General features: G+C 39.5%; 1 protein-coding gene across 2 annotated transcripts in view; it reads left to right on the top strand.

Moving 5' to 3' along the window:
• Nucleotides 1-4,545: 4,545 nt before the first annotated feature.
• The window catches only part of LOC141957914 (macrophage mannose receptor 1-like), a 66,122-nt gene continuing 54,582 nt past the window's right edge, over nt 4,546-16,085 (top strand). Inside the window, exons 1-4 of one of the 2 annotated variants that reach the window (XM_074900189.1) lie at nt 4,546-4,606; nt 8,474-8,875; nt 10,356-10,529; nt 15,311-15,475. In XM_074900189.1, the coding sequence (XP_074756290.1) occupies nt 4,546-4,606; nt 8,474-8,875; nt 10,356-10,529; nt 15,311-15,475 (802 nt within the window). Of the gene's footprint in view, nt 4,607-8,473; nt 8,876-10,355; nt 10,530-15,310; nt 15,476-16,085 lie in introns of those variants that run through there. The other variant, XM_074900190.1, reaches the window with a different exon arrangement.

Raw genomic sequence — 16,085 nt, 5'->3', positions numbered from 1 at the left:
GTAGGCACACTGCATGTTCTACATCCATGGATCTTCACTCCTTTGCCACTTGAGGCTCCTCTGATGACAGAAAGCAGAAACCTTCTAGAATTTCTTTACTTGCTCTGAGCATCTGAAAACTTTGGGCTGTATTCACTGTGTCTTTCAACTATGCAGGTGACACTCATTTGTAGCTGTTAGCAATCAGAAATGCAAGAGCAGGGACATTTCTCTTTATTTTCATAATGCATGTCAAACATAAACTGAACATGAAATGTTAGAAATCATGAGAGTACACATACATTCCTAACAGACATATATATTTATGAAGCAATTAAAGTATATGCAAGGAACAGAGACATTCCTGCTTTGCAGTAAAGACATAACATTGGAATTTTTAATGTTTTTTAAATTTAATGCACAGATAGAAGATTGCATTAATTGAATTTAAAGTGAATATTGTACATACTATTAATGGTATCCTCAAGGGACTTTTACTAGGTAAAGGTTCTCTGCTGACAGATATCAGAGCCTTGATTGTTCTCCTTCCTAAAACTTGTTATTATATTTTTTTTTAGAAATTAGAAACCTCAAAATCAATTTTTGAATAACGTTTCACAGGAATCTGTGAAATTGCATAAAAAGGAAATATTTACTTTGCCAGTTCCTATTTTTTTCCACTTCTCCATTATAGACTTGTTTATATAGCTTCTTAATACAGAATTGTGATAATAGTGAGGATATACATGATGTGCGTTTTTGTTCTTGAGTGTGTTTATTATCTATAACCATGCAAACATTAGAAATGTATAGAAAACTACTGAATGCCATCTGAGAGATACAGGTTCCCAAATGAAACATCAAAAAACATCTTGGATGCAAATGTGAAAGAATGGATAATAATCCAGTTTTGCTTCAACACAAACAAAATAGGCATATTATGTTTCAGGTCTGGATATGATTTCATTTAGACTGAATTTTCCATCTTCCTGTTGACTATCAGTCAAGGGCCACTGTAACTTCAGGGTTTCAGGGTATTTTGCCAGGGAGAGTCACCAGTTGCAAATACTGCATGTGCCAGAAGCAGAAAGGGTCCGACCTGTTTCAGAGGAATTTAGGCCTTTCTGTTCCAAATGTAAATGGCAGCTGGCTTGCTACCCACAGAGAGAGATGAAAACATATGTCTTTCTAGGGCATGTATCCTGTCATTAGTTATTTAGCAGATTGGACTTCTGGTAACTATTTGCCTACAAATCACTATAGCCTGAGACTTCGCTGAATCCTTTTGTCTCAAAAGAGAGAACATCTTTTCCTTGGACTGTATCAGATCAGAATATACAATTCATGTATTTGTGTAATGATTCCCAAAGAGCAAGACAGATCCAGACATAATTGTTGAGGAGTATGCCGCAGATGAGACATGGAGGCTATGTGAATAACTGCATTGAGACCCGTGATGCTCCAGACAGGGTGTATATATAAATATACACGTATATATACACACACCACACTCAAAATATCTTTGAAGTGGCAGTATCTCCAGTGTGTGCAAGGGACAATGAAAAAAGGCAGTTTTCGGATCAGAAAGGGAGCTCATTTGTCAAGGCCCAGATTTCAAGACAGGCTGGAATACTTGCCTTGGAAGTAGCTCTTCTGATGGCTCATTTTTGTTGGAAGTGACCTCTGGAAGTCACCTAGTATGACCCTCTCCCCAAAGAAGGGCTAACGTGAACTTTAGATCAGGTTGCTGAGCTCCTTGTCCAGTTCAGTTTTGAGAATCTCCAAAAGTGGCCTAATACTGTTCCTTCTGTCACTTCAGAGCATAGCTTATTCCTGGGACAGCCACTGATTGCTGAATAGGTGTAGCTACTCATCTACTTGCTTCCATGTTCCGCCTATTTCTGTGACACACATACACACATAAGTTACGTGCAGCCCTCTTTTCTATGTGAATCATCTGGGTTTAATCCAAAGACTTTTGTGGTGGTTGTGCTTACATTGAGTCTGAACTTCACAGTGTCTCTCTTCTCTGTTTATCTTGGGCCAAACCTTCAGACAAATAACAGTATTCTGTTGGGGCAGCAGCATTATTCTCCATCTTCTGACTTGTTCCTTCACAGAATCATTCAGGTTGGAAAAGACCCTTGGGATCATCGAGTCCAACCATCAGCCCTACTCTACAAAATTCTCCCCTACACCATATTCCCCAGCATCTCATCTAAACGACCCTTAAACACATGCAGGGATGGTGACTCCACCACCTCCCTGGGCAGTCTATTCCACGGTCTGACCACTCTTTCTGTGAAAAATATTTTCCTAATGTCCAGTCTAAACCTCCCCTGTTGCAGTTTAAAGCCATTCCCTCTTGTTCTGTCACTAATCACCTGTGAGAAGAGACCAGCACCAACCTCTCTACAATGTCCTTTCAGGTAGTTGCAGAGAGTGATGAGGTTCCCTCTCAGCCTTCTCTTCCTCAAACTAAACAGTCCCAGCTCCTTCAATTGTTCCTCATAGGATTTATTCTCCAGGCCCTTCACCAACTTCATTGCCCTCCTCTGCACTTGCTCCAGCACCTCGATATCTCTCTCGTGTTGAGGTGCCCAAAACTGGACACAATACTCAAGGTGTGAGTGTGCTTCCTTCTAGCACTAGATGCTTTCCTGGGCTTTCAGGTGTTCCTAACTGCTAATAAAATAAAACTGTAAACAAATATTAATGTGATTTAGGAAAATATTTTTTCTTCCACCTCTAAAGACACTTTTCATACATGCTTTGAATGCCTGAATCTTTTGAAGGTGGTAGTGTTAGAATATGGAGGAATTATTCATTTCTGAATTGTACTATGATTATGTGAGTTAGTTATAATCTCAGTGTAAGCACTCTGATCTTTTAATTATTCAGCATAAAGGCCATTGCAAATAGTTAGCAAATAACAAATATCTGCCATATACTGCAGCAAGAGATGAAGTTTCCCAGATTAGAATTCATCAACATAACGATATAGAACATCACTGATTATAGCTGAAATACTCCCCACCTCCTGTTCCCAGGTCAGGCTGTTCCTGACTTTCATGTGGGTCCACAGATGAGAGAAATTATTTAGCACTTCCTCTTCATTCCCTACACGTAGTCAACAGCAGAGCCCAGCACAGCAGAAGTGCCTGGCTAGAATCCCTTCCAGTGTTAACAGGAGTTTCATCGTTGACTTCAAATGAGCTTGGACTTCATCTCCATTATTTCTTCCCCTCTAATAATATTGTCAAAGTACCTTCTCACTATATCCTGTTTTCTTCCATTCCAATACTGCATTGGTGTTTCCCTGGATGTGCTCTACATTTACCCTCAGAAGGAGGGTTTTGAAGATCTTCAATACCAGAGATTTCTGAGTGCATGACAGTACAGGTAGAGCTGCTGTGTACAACATGCCTACAAACGTACACATGGTAGGTTTGATGATTTGGAAATTCATGTATGGTCAGTAAATCCCGCATGTTAAAAAAGCTGCTATATGTAAAACAGCAGTAAAACTGATGTTCTCAATCCCTTTGGGACCCTTCGGACAGTATATTGGTAACAGCCCCTAAGCAATAACATGCTGCTCCCCACAAAAAAGCACACGAAGTCTCCCGCCCAGCACCACAAGAAGCTGTAAAAACCTCAAGACAGTCAGTGCTCTAAAGGCACCTTTTTAGAAAGATTATCCATTTCCACGTCGGTGCTTCAGTTTATGGAAACCCAGTTAGCCAGCAAGATTCTGTTTTTCTCACGCTCCGATTCACGAGCGAGATTTGAATCCTGTTAACAACAGATACAGACATCACAGTCAGAAGAATCATTTATTGGAGCTGAAGCAATGCCTCGTTAGAGTTTTTAAGCCTGGGCGTCCCCTCCGGCTCTTCCTTCCCACCCCAGGGCAGAGGCTGCGCCGCCCGCCCCGGTCCCGGCCGCCTCCCCGCGTTCCTCTCCCCGGCGGTCGTTGGAGCAACCTGCTCGCAAGTGGGGGAGGAGTGATGGGGGACGGGGGGAGCAACCCAAATCCCGGTTTACCAAAAGTAGGTCTCTGCTACTTCTGCAGTCCTCGCTCTCAGCAGAAACCCGGTCGTTCGAGCGGGGGTTTTGTTTGAGACTTGGGTTCACCCCAGAGAGAAGGGGGTGTGGGGGATGCCCTGCTCCCTCAGCGCGAGTTTGGCTAATTTTCTTGGAAAACGAACCACTGACCCACATGCAACCCTGACAGGGTGGCAAAGGGGTTGAAAAAAAAGAACCATCACCACAACGACAACAACAAAAAGAGACAGCCCTCCTCCCAGCTATCACCACTTTATCACCTGCATGTGCCTGGAAGGAGGCTCTTCCCTCCGCTGAGGGAAAAAAAGCTTAGGAAAGCAAAGTTTGAACAGCGAATTCCTGTTATTTCAAAACGCCCCATGTGACAGGATATTTCCTTATCATTTCGAGCCCAGAGCTTTTCCCTGATCCACCAGCCCTTCACAAGTGCGGAGGACCTGCCCGGCGGGAAGCCCTCTCTCTCCTCAGCGCCGGGGCGCCTCGGGCGAAGCCGCGGGGATGGCTCCCGCCCTGCTCCTGCTTCTCCTCGTACTTCCCCTCCGGGTTTTTCCTCTGCTGGGTAAGTGTCCGCAGGGGCTGGGGGGGTTAAGACATAACGAGAAAAGAGCAGAGTCGCGGCGGGCACCGAGCCCAACCTGACCTGAGGCTTGATGACGGGGTGGGGTGGTGGTGATGGAGGGGGACGGACGGACCGACAGACCGGTCGTGCAGGTGGAGAAGCCCGCGGCCATTTTAACCCCCTCAGTGCTGCCTGAGGGGAGCCTCGATGCGGCGGGGTGCTACCGCCTCCTCTCGGGCCCTCCTTCAGCATCCCACCCCAACTGCCTCCCCCTCCTTGCCCGCACCCTGAAGTGCCGGGTGGGCGAAGCTGCCCAGTGAGGCGGCCTTTTGGGTGCCAAACCCGGCTGTCATGGGCAGTGCCTCAGTTTCCCCCATCACTCTGGGGACTCAGTCCCCGACCAGTTTAACACCATCACGCCGCTTTCCCTCAGATGACTCCTCACCTCCGAGGTTTGGAGAAGGGCCTGGTGTGGGGGCTCCCTATGGTCTGTGATGGGCCCGGGGACCTGCTTTTGACAGATAGCTTTCATGGGGGGGTGTTAAGGTAGCTGGTGTATTGACAGGGATTAGAGCTGTGAAAACAGGTGAAAGCTGTGGTTTTTTGTGACACCTGAAGCTTGTACATGCTTGCTCTGAGAATTACAGTGATTACAACTATTTTTCAGTGAAAGTTTTGCATCTGCCCTTCCTAAAAGCCTCTCAGCATCCTCCACTCTCCCATTTGAGGTCTAGTGAAGCAACACTTCATAACACTGCCTTGTAACATTTCTTGCTTTGTGTAATTAGCAGCAATCATTGTATGCCATCTGGTAAGTGAGAACCTGTGTGGAGAAGACAGTCAGCCTACCTGCGTGCGGCCTCTTGCTCCCCCCTCTCTTGCCTCTGGCTTTTGGCATGCTCTACATTAGTGTTTGACACCGGTAGCGCTTCACTGGCTTCATGAGTTACTTCTTGATTTATACTTGCATCATCTGTGATAGTTTGTAAATTCTGGAAAGTATGAAGCTATCATGGCGTACTGGAAGTCTCTACTGTGGAAAAGATAATTGACCAGTGAGATTTTACAGTATTTGGCACAATTCTTCAGATACAAGCTGAGGCCAGAGATAGGCAAATAGTCACAGTGTGGTGGATGAAGAAAAATGAAAGCCTGTGAGAAAAATTCTATTAGCATCTACTTGGGACATTTGAGGGAAAAGATGCTAGATCTCTCTGAATAGGTTATAGCAGTGAAGTAAGTTGGTTCCTATGCCTGGCATGCTCCTATGCATTTTTAAAGAACCTCCTTGCAGGAGTAATTTTCAAAATATAGATTACTCTGTTAGAAAGTGGTGTGATTCAAAGTACCAAGACTGTGGTACTCATGATCATGCTGTGGTGGACCTTTAAGTGTATCGCCTACAGCTTATCTATAGTGAAGAATGGCACCCTGTTATGGGAGCTCTATAACAAATGTTGCTACAAAACAGTGAAACACAGTTAATGGTTATATGAGTAATTCTGCTCAGCCCATTTTACAGATACAACTCATCATGTTGACAGGAGTGCTATCAGGTGTTTACAGAGAAGAGCTGGCAAGTCATAGAAAGTGTTGCACAAATACCTGTCTTGTTTCATATTCTTCTATACTATCTAATAACTCACATGGAAAGTGTTGTATAGGAATCCTCTTTGGTGTCCAAGCTGGCAGAAAAAAATACAGAAATAAAGCTGTAAACTAGAGCAATACAGGACCGTGCTACAAGTCTGCTGTATGGTCATGGATGAGACAGGAGCAACTCTGAGGGGAAGGAAATCCTGCAACTACAGTCTCAGCCCCAGTTGCTCCTGCATCCTGCCACCTCCTGCACCGTCCTCCTTTTTTGGTGCCATCTTATTTTCAATGCCTGCTTGGCTCCGTTGTCCCTTTAGCTGCTTACCTAGGTATTATTCCCTGTCAGAGTCCTGTGTGTGCTGGGGCCCTTGTATAAGCAGTCGTGTTGTGTTTACACACTAACACTTTGTAAAGGTACAGTCAGATTAACACGAGGCCAAAGATTTGTCTTTTTTTTTTTTTTTTTTTTCTCTCCACTGGCCAGACCTCTTTGTTCAGCTTTCTAATCTTGTTTCTGAAGCCAAAACTCCACACCCTTTCAGGCTTGGGTATAACAATCCAGGCTTTTGACTTTGGGGTACCTTTTTCACGTGTACAGCATCCTCTTTTTAACAGTATAAATTGCACAAAATAAAGAACGTTATTTTAGGCCACAAATACAATTTTAACAGTTTGAAAGATCAAGCAGTGTTTTCCACACATATGAAAATGTCTGACATCTCTTTTACCCAGAAATTTAAATTTAGATTTCAGGAGAAAGAATGTTGCAAGCATTGCATATATCAGTTTACAATAACATTATGCTAAATGGTAGTAGAAAAGCAGAATAAAAAAGTTATCACGAGCAGTGATAATTATACATTTCCTTGTATTGTCTGTGAGTAAAACAGATTGGCAGAAGGCAACAATTTCTGTCTCTAGTACTCATCAGTTTTACACTACTTCCCAGTGAGTTGGAAGTCAAAGGACAGGAGAAGGAAACTGAGCCATGGATGAGATAAGTCTAGGTCAGCTCTTTCTCTGAGAGAGAGGTTATTTGTTCCCAGGTTGTTCTTCTGCAAAAAAGTATGATCATTTCCATGTTGGAGCCTCAGCAGAGAAGGTAAAATCTTCTGTGGTTAACCTGTATTCCCCTTAAATATTTCTCTGTTATAGAATTTGCTAAATTTGTTAATCATACACTAAAATAAATAATGTTTTAATTAGTTTCAGTCCCCAGAGTCACATAAATTAGTATTTATCTTTCCTAGCTTGTAGTCCAGTTAAAATACAGTTTTAGGACCTTGTGTATCCTGTTATGTTATGAAATCCAGTATCAGAGAGAACTATTAAGTTACTGTGCTAAAATGTATCTCAAGGGAATCAGAGAGGAGAAATTCTCAGTCTTTGGGCAAGACCAGCTCATAGTGCATCCAAGAATAAGAAATGCTAAAAACTTTTCTAGTGGTTACAGTTTTGAAATAAACCTTGAATACGTGAAAAAGCATGCTGTGAAGCACTATTTACTGAGAGGGATAAATAACTTTGGGAGCTATGAAGAGCCTGGTGGATCTTCATAAGTCATTAAGAGCCATACCCGATGATGGCAAATCCCACTGTTGTCAGTATTTCATTCGTTCATAATGGAAAAAGGTAAGAAAGGAGAAAGAAATCACTGATGACTGAAGGTGAGTGAAAAATGAATATGCTATTGTAGCCCTACAAGTAGCTTGTGTATAAAGCTTTAAAAAATATCCTACCCCCAGTTAAGACTTTAAGGATTTTAGCAGAGTTTATGGGAACAGAACTCCCCACCGTGGGTAAACGAAGCCTGAAGAACTGAGAACCTGTTGTCATCTCCTCACGCCTGGGAGCCCAAATCAAGCCAGTGCTGCTGGAGTGCTCAGTGTCAGGTTCTGCAGTGTACACTGTGAGATGTGCATGCTCCCTTTTTTGGCCAAGTCCCATGGGTGCAGCTTGAAATGATACCATGAGTGTACTTTTTCTCTTCAGTTTAACCCACGCTTTAGAGCTACAGGAGAGACTAGATCTGCATCTCTGCTGCCTTGTACTTTTGAGTGTAGATGACACAAAATAGTTGAAATGAAACATCTGAACTAGTTGCATTCTACAGTCATTTTAGCAGGTATAGGCCACAGGAGGAGTGCACCTTCTTTTGCTGAACAGGTGATGAGATTTTAACCCCAAGAGTAGTGTCTGGATTCATCTTTTATTTGGATAATAGGTAAGATTACTTCAAACCAAATGATTCCAGTGGTTTTTGTCTTGCAGATACCAGCATCTTCTTAATATATAATGAAGATCACAAGCGTTGTGTACTGGCTCAAAGTTCTAATTCAGTGACTGCTGCTCCTTGTGTTCAAGAAAATGAGTCACAAAAATTCAGGTGGGTCTCAGATCACCAGCTTATGAGCATAGCATTCAAATTGTGCTTGGGAGTGCCTTCGAAGAAAGACTGGGTTCCGGTCACTCTGTATCCTTGTGACAAGGCTAGTGAACTTCAACGATGGGAATGCAGAAATGAGACTCTCTTTGCAATCCAAGGGGAAGATTTGTTTTTCAACTATGGAAACAGACAGGAAAGGAATATTATGCTGTACAAGGGATCTGGTTTTTGGAGTAGGTGGAAAGTCTACGGAACCACAGACGATCTGTGTTCTCGAGGCTATGAAGGTAAAGTTCTCTAAATTAATTTCTGTATTTCAAACTCATTTCTATATGTATCTAATTGAAATATTTAAAGTATAGGAGAATTTCCTTCTTCTCTTTAATGATCAATGAGTGTGACTTCTGGTGAAATCAGCAATACCTGAGTGTGTGTTTTATGTTTTCTGAGGGCTTCATTTTGCTTTTTAGTCAAAGTTGTTGAAATTCTGATAGATAGTTAACTATGCATGGTAGTGATTCATTTGAAGAGGGGAAAAAAGCATATGGTTATTCAGAATGTGTGTAACTATTATACAACAGTTAATGATAGCTTTTACTATTTACATGTGTACAGAAAGAGGTAGTGTAAGTGCTACATTAGTCTGTTGATTATGGTTGGGTTTTTTTGTTTGTTTGTTTGGTTTTTTTTCCTTGGGAAGCAAGTATTATTTATGCTGTAAGGATTTAGTTAACTCTTGATATCTTTAGCTCCAGTATATTGAAGACACCTTCCTAGGTGTTTGAAGTGAGTCTCAAGAGTTGGTACTGATGTGCTAGACAAAGAAATAAGATATTTTAAATAGTTAAATTTGAAAAAGTTATGTACAATACATACATACATACATGATAAGTATCTGGGAATGCGTTTGGCTTCCCATTAAGTATTCTTTGATAAACAGAAATGGTGACAGAGGGAGGTATGGATGCATTTTCTGTGGTTTACACAATGGCTGATTACAGTACTCATCCTTGGTCTAAAGCCAGAATAAAAGAACCCTAGCAAAGTAAATTATGTGAAGGGAGGCAGGGTGGAGGTGAAGTGATGGCCTGCCATTCCTTCCATCTTCATTTTCTAGCAGCTCTGTGAGTGACCTTGTTATGTCACCTTTCTATCAGTCCCTGTCAAGTAGTGTTCCTCTGATGGCCTCCCATCAATGCGTGTACACTGTATGTGCACACACAAAAAACTGCTTTAGTTACTTTTGATAAGTTTCATTGAGTCAGGTTTCTGGTGAAACAAAAATTATCTTTAGATGCCAATGAAATTTTGTTTGAGCATAGTATATCAGAGTCATTCTGTGGTATATATCTTTCAAGTTTCTATGTATGTGCTCTTCTCAGTCTAAAATGGTGAGCAATTGAGCGGGTTATTGACAGAAGAATCAGCAGCTGTTTGTGCTTAAAAAGAAAATTGCTTCACTTTGTGGATTTTATACTTTTGATTCTTACACATGTAAAATTTAGCATGCAAATGTATTTGTCTTGGCAGTTTTGGTCAGTGGTTTCCTTAAGCAATAAAAATTTGTCTCATTGTGGACATGGGTATCAGTTTAGAGCTAGAGAGGAAAATTATCAATATCCTATTTCTAGTACAGTTTGTATAACAAACCAGCAAGGTCTCTGCTTGCTATCATATGCTATAATATGATCATAAAACTGATGTTTATATGTATATATCCCATGCTTATTATTGTTTATATGTTTTTAAATTGTTGTGTCTCCTTAGATACATACACAGTGAAAGGAAATGCCAATGGAGCACCTTGTGTATTCCCTTTTAAGTTTGGTGATAAATGGTATGCTGACTGCACAGATGCTGGCAGATCAGATGGCTGGTTCTGGTGTGGAACCACTTCAGACTTTGATGTTGACAAGATATATGGATTTTGCCCATTGAAATGTAAGTTTTGTATGTTCACGATTCTGCTGTGCTGTTATTCTGCTGCCTGGAAATATTGGTGTCCTTATTATGTGCTTTACTGTACAAATACAGTTCGAAATGAAGCATTTTTCCATCTCCATTCAGCATGCAATCCTTCGAGGAACTACTTAAATATGCAAATATGGGGCTCAGCATAAAAAAAATTGACCAACTACATCCAGTTGAAAGTGTGTTAATCATGCTGGAATTTGTAATTACACCATTTACTTAAATGGAAAGTTAATTAAAGATGTTATATTAGTATATGCAAAAGGCGATGTAGAAATTTGTGCAGTAGAATTGAAAGCTAGAATATATCTTAATTGAAAATTAATACTACTTTGTAGAATAAGTTGCCTTTTAAACATGGTGGAGTTTACATGAACTTTTTACTAAGTCCCAGTATTTTCCAAATCTGTGTGCTGTGCTGTAGTTCTGTATTTAAAATCAATGAGAAGTATTTATATTTTGAATTGCCTGACTTGAGTATAGCTAGAATTTCAGCTGTAGTATTATGAATATATAGAACTTTCTTTAGAAATGTTGATATTACTTTAAGTAAACTGTAGTAATTTGCTTGTATGTATTCGAATTCTTTTAAATTTGAGAAAAGTTTCCCTAAATGTCCGTGAAATATGTAGTAAGCATTTTCTCTGCAAGCTGCTGCTTTTTCTGTCATGCTGAGAGAGGTAGCACTTCTCCCTTCCTTCTTCTTTATTACTGTGTTTTGCTGTGAAGCTCCAGCTGACCGCAGTCAGAGCTAAGGAGAAAAATATGTCTTTCCTTTGATGAGAAGAAAACAGTTTGGGTTGATCTAAGTGGTTTGATGATGAAGTATTAGTGTCCTTGCCTGATTTCCATGAATATTGCTTTCATTATTTCAGACAAATAAAAATCACATTTTTTTTCCTATGCCAGTATCATTTCAAGATCTTAAAAACATGTTGGGAATATCAATCCCTTAATACAGCACATGCAAGATCAGTTTAAGAATATTACCTGTCTAGTGTTCTCTGAGTATAGCAAATAGAAGGCATCATTAAAATTTTGTTTAATTCTTTGGCATAATTCAAGGAAATCCATTCAGATGGCTGTGATTGTTTTTGGAAAAAGCTGCTTTATGCTGATTGCTTGCATGTTTCCTTCCTGATTCTTCAGTACTGGCTATAAAATATTCAAGTTTGGGTCATGTATTTTAATGAGAGACAGGCTGCAGTAGCAGAAGTTTTAGTCAGCCCTATGAAAGAGGAATACCTTAATAAACTTCAACAGCCCCTTTAAACATAGAACATTTAAATCTTTGTATGTTTAAGTGTATTTAATAAGAATAAAATGTTGTGTCTTAAACTGTCTGGGGAGCAAAGGTGCCGTTATGAAAATATATGATGCAAACTATTACAGCTGTTCATACTGGGGTCTGGACATACAGTGAAATTATCAGAGTTGAACCAGTCACTTTTTTTCACTGTGAGTAAAACCCTCTCAAATATTCTCCAGAATGAAGAGGGCATAAGACTATACCTGTAACAGTGATTATGCTCAATAGAGGGGAAGAAATCTGGCCAGTGGAGGTAGCATAACTGTCAGTATGACCCTTTCTTTGGTGCTTCACAAAGATGCTGATACAGTGACAGTAGGAAACTTAAATCCCACAGGAAGAAACAGAGAAGTGTTGCTGCATCAGACAGTTTTTAGTAGCCTAGGAAATACTGGTTCTTTACAGGTTACACTGAGTCTATTTAAGCAGCATGTTGCTGTGCTATATACAAGTAGTTGCTGGGGAAGGAAACAGGTTGCCATGTAAGACCATCAGGAGAGTGAGTCATGAGGTATGCCTATAGCCGTATTCAAGTGGGCAAAAGTCCATTGAGGCCTCTTGCTTGACAGATCAGAGAGCGAGAATTTCTGTGAAGAATTTGGAAGGCCTTATAAGTGATGCATAAAATGTGCAGCTGACTAGGAAGGAAACAAAAAGTGCAGAGAATGAGGAAATATTTAAATAGTCTTAGCATGGTATGTTAATTTTTGGGCAAATCTACATCCTTGTATTCATTGACAAACAATGAATTTATTTTTTATGACAGGCTTTTTCCTCATGCTAGTGATTAAAGATGTTTTGAAGGGTTTGTCATTGTGTTTTTTTGTCTGGTTCAAAATGCCTGGTGAATTGGTCAACTAACTTATATGGGGTTGATTTTGTTGTTTCTTCTGATTTATCTGGAACTCATAACCTGACTTTGGACCTCACAAATTTATCTAGGGTAAAGAAAGAGAGGAGCACTTTAGGAAAAGATATCTAAGTAAAGATAAGCATGTGAAGGAAGTTCAGTATAATTTAGGCTTTTTTACTATTGACAGCATTATATCTTTATACACTATACTATAAATTTCATAAACTCTAATGTCTTTATTATGTGATTCCTTCCCTACTGTGTGCTCAGAGATGAAGCGATGACAGTTGTTTTATAGACTGTCTAACAAGTTTTATATTCAGTTTTTGTTTGCCATGATTCCATTAATGCAGTTTCCAAGGATATTGGACTGAGACTGCAACTTGCTTTGGATGGATAACTAAACAAACAAGAACATATTATTGTTACTGCTAGTCGAAGACCAGATTTCAGCTTGAAATTTTGAAATTAAGATCTCTCAAGATTCTTCCATTTCCTAATTCAGGAAAAATGCTTTATTTTCATCTGTTAATTATGTTGACATTTTTAAAATTCTAAATGTAAAAATGTCTGCATTGGTCAGGATTTCATGCCTTTCCTATAAATTCAAACTTGTCTGTCAAGGGCTATACCTGAAATTCAATGCCTTTTCGGTCTGCTTTGCTTTGCTTTGCTCGAAAGACAGAAATTTCAAAGACATGAGTGAAATCTTCCAACTTACTATATCGTACTTGTGGGATTTTGATAGTAATCATAGGGGAAACAGCTAGTTCTCACTAATTTCGGTGTATACAAAAACTGCATGCTGAATTCATCTGTGTAGGGATAAAGTTCAGCTTTTTTATTTTTTTTTCCAGTTAAGTACTAAGGGCAGGTGTGTTTTAGCATTAATTTAGTTTAGATGCTAAAATATATAATTCCAGAAAAGTGATTCATCTTATGGTTTCCCTGGGGATACTAAGCCTTAAAAAATAGCATATAGATTATCCAAAATCCAGCTCTGCGTAGGTATTTGACCTCATAGAACTCAAGTGTCTTAAACCCACATTTTCCAGTGTTCAAAAATTAACTTTATTTTAATGAAAGACCAAAGTTCTGCAGGAGAGCACCATATGCAAGTCAGCTATAAATTATGAGGCTGGGGAAGTGAGGTGGAAGGTTGGATGAATGCCTGAGACTTGTTTACCTCTTCCTCTGTGATAATTTTACAAGCTTTAGAATACCCTTTCTATGAAGTCAGAGACAGGTTTTTTTACTGAAGTATAGATTTTACTACTTTTGAAATCTCCATTTTATTCCAGGCTTGTGCTTGTGCACAGGAATTTATGGTCTTGTTGAACATAGCGTAGCGAAGAAATTTTGCCTTCTGATAGTCGTAAAAGATTTTGGACAGAAGTTGATTTGTGGATAATAATAATGAGATGAAAGTTTCCATTTTTAGTCAAATGTATTTATTACAGTAGGTTATAATTTATTTTTTAAAATACGGATAATTTGAAAAGAATTATTAATAATATCTATAAACTTAATCAGATTTAACACGGGAAAAAGTGGAACTGGTTACTGACCTGCTGACATTTAACATGTATCATCCTTTGTCTTGGGTTTTGTTTATTGTACTGTTTTCCTCTTATTTACACACTTAAGTTTTCTAAGTTTTCTGAATTCAGAAGAGGAAGAGAGCTCTTTCAAATTTTTCACAGCTCGCAACTTGAGAAATTCTGATACAGGCTGTGGGAATTTCAGTCGTTTTCCCATTGTCAGCACATATACAGGGTCCTCTGCTATATTCAGCTTTTTGTCAGGCAAATTTAATCTCTATGTGATATTTAGCTCAGTGTTGGGGCCTCCTGTAGGTTCCATTTTTGGCAGAGCAAGATCACACTGCATGTTGTGGAGATTCAATTGAGACAAGCCAGGAGAGACTGCACTGTTGTAAGGAGTGTGGTACCTTCTGAGGTCACTTCTAATGCTGGCCCATGCTGGATGATGCTTTCACTGTTTTGGCATTGCTTAAATGTGCCAAGTTCAGGTATTCAAGGAGGTCACAGTCAGGTCATGTGGCAGAGAAGAAGACGTGATGGTATGTCAGATACATGCATAAGACAAATCAAGAGTTTCCAGAAAGTGTGAGATGGATGCTGATAATGTAAATTTTGTGTTCAGGGCTTGGGTCTGATTACCTCTACCACAGTAAGAAAATCCATAGCCACATTACGTAGTACCCAGAATTGGTCAGCTTCATATACACCTTAGCTAGCATGAGTCTGAAAGTTTTTAGTCTTTTTCTTCACAGTGACAAAGCAACTCTTTTTGCATGACTTTAGCCACTTAAGCTTCTACCTTAAACAGCAGCTTTGTTATACCGGGGAAAATGGTGACCTTGTTTCATGCCTCTGTACTGTCCAACATGGCTGCTGTGGTTTAGCTCTGCTCTGGATTAAAACACATGAGAGAGCCTTGGGACTCCTTTCAAACTGGTTTTATAACAGTGTTTAGGTTTTGTGCATTTGTGCTACACAATTTATTCTATATTTTATCTGGTTCTGTCTTCATGATCCGTTACAGCATTTCTTTTTCTTCCTGCAGTTAATAGTATTGATTTGTTGTGGGATACAGATCCTTTAACAAATGTTCAGTACCAGATAAACTCTGAGGCAGCTCTGAAATGGCACCAGGCAAGAAAGAGCTGTCAACAACAGAAGGCAGAGTTACTGAGCATCACAGAGTTGCATGAACAAACATACCTGACAGGTAGGGTAATAATTATCAGGTGGTTTTTTTTTTAAATGCATTGTTGTAATGGTACTTATATGGCATGTTCCATCTTGAAAATTGATATTTGTTAATTTCTGTTAATTAGTAGATTTAAACTGTTACTTTGAATCATCCAGCTGGAAAAATTGGACAGAGAATTATTATTTTATCCTGATTAAATATTGCCAGAAACTTACAGTAACATAAAGAATACATCAGTTAAGTAATGCAAGCAATAAAGAATGAAAGTTGAAATGCAGGAAAATGCAAAATAGTTTGTAAACCAAAGATGAAGATACCAAGATTGCATCCTTTTTGTGCTCCATTTTTTCTGTGTACTAGTCAGCATTTTTGGCTTATCTCATTAAAGCTGTCGTATCATCAGTTTGTGCTAAGATATGAAAAGAAAGAAAAAGAGCTAATAAACAAAAGGACTCACAAATAGCTTGTTTTATTTTCAATATCCTTCAAAGTTTTTGAAGTAATTTCCAAACTTCTCCTCTGAGAAAAATTTCTTGTGAATGTGTACTTGAATATATTTATATTCTACAATGAAACAGTCTCTTCTTTATTACCTTCTTAGCCTATGTACACACATGAAACAGTT

Source organism: Athene noctua, chromosome 2 (genome assembly GCF_965140245.1).
Source record: "Athene noctua chromosome 2, bAthNoc1.hap1.1, whole genome shotgun sequence".
Lineage (NCBI taxonomy): Eukaryota > Metazoa > Chordata > Aves > Strigiformes > Strigidae > Athene > Athene noctua.
This window is presented reverse-complemented; position numbering and strand designations above follow the sequence as displayed.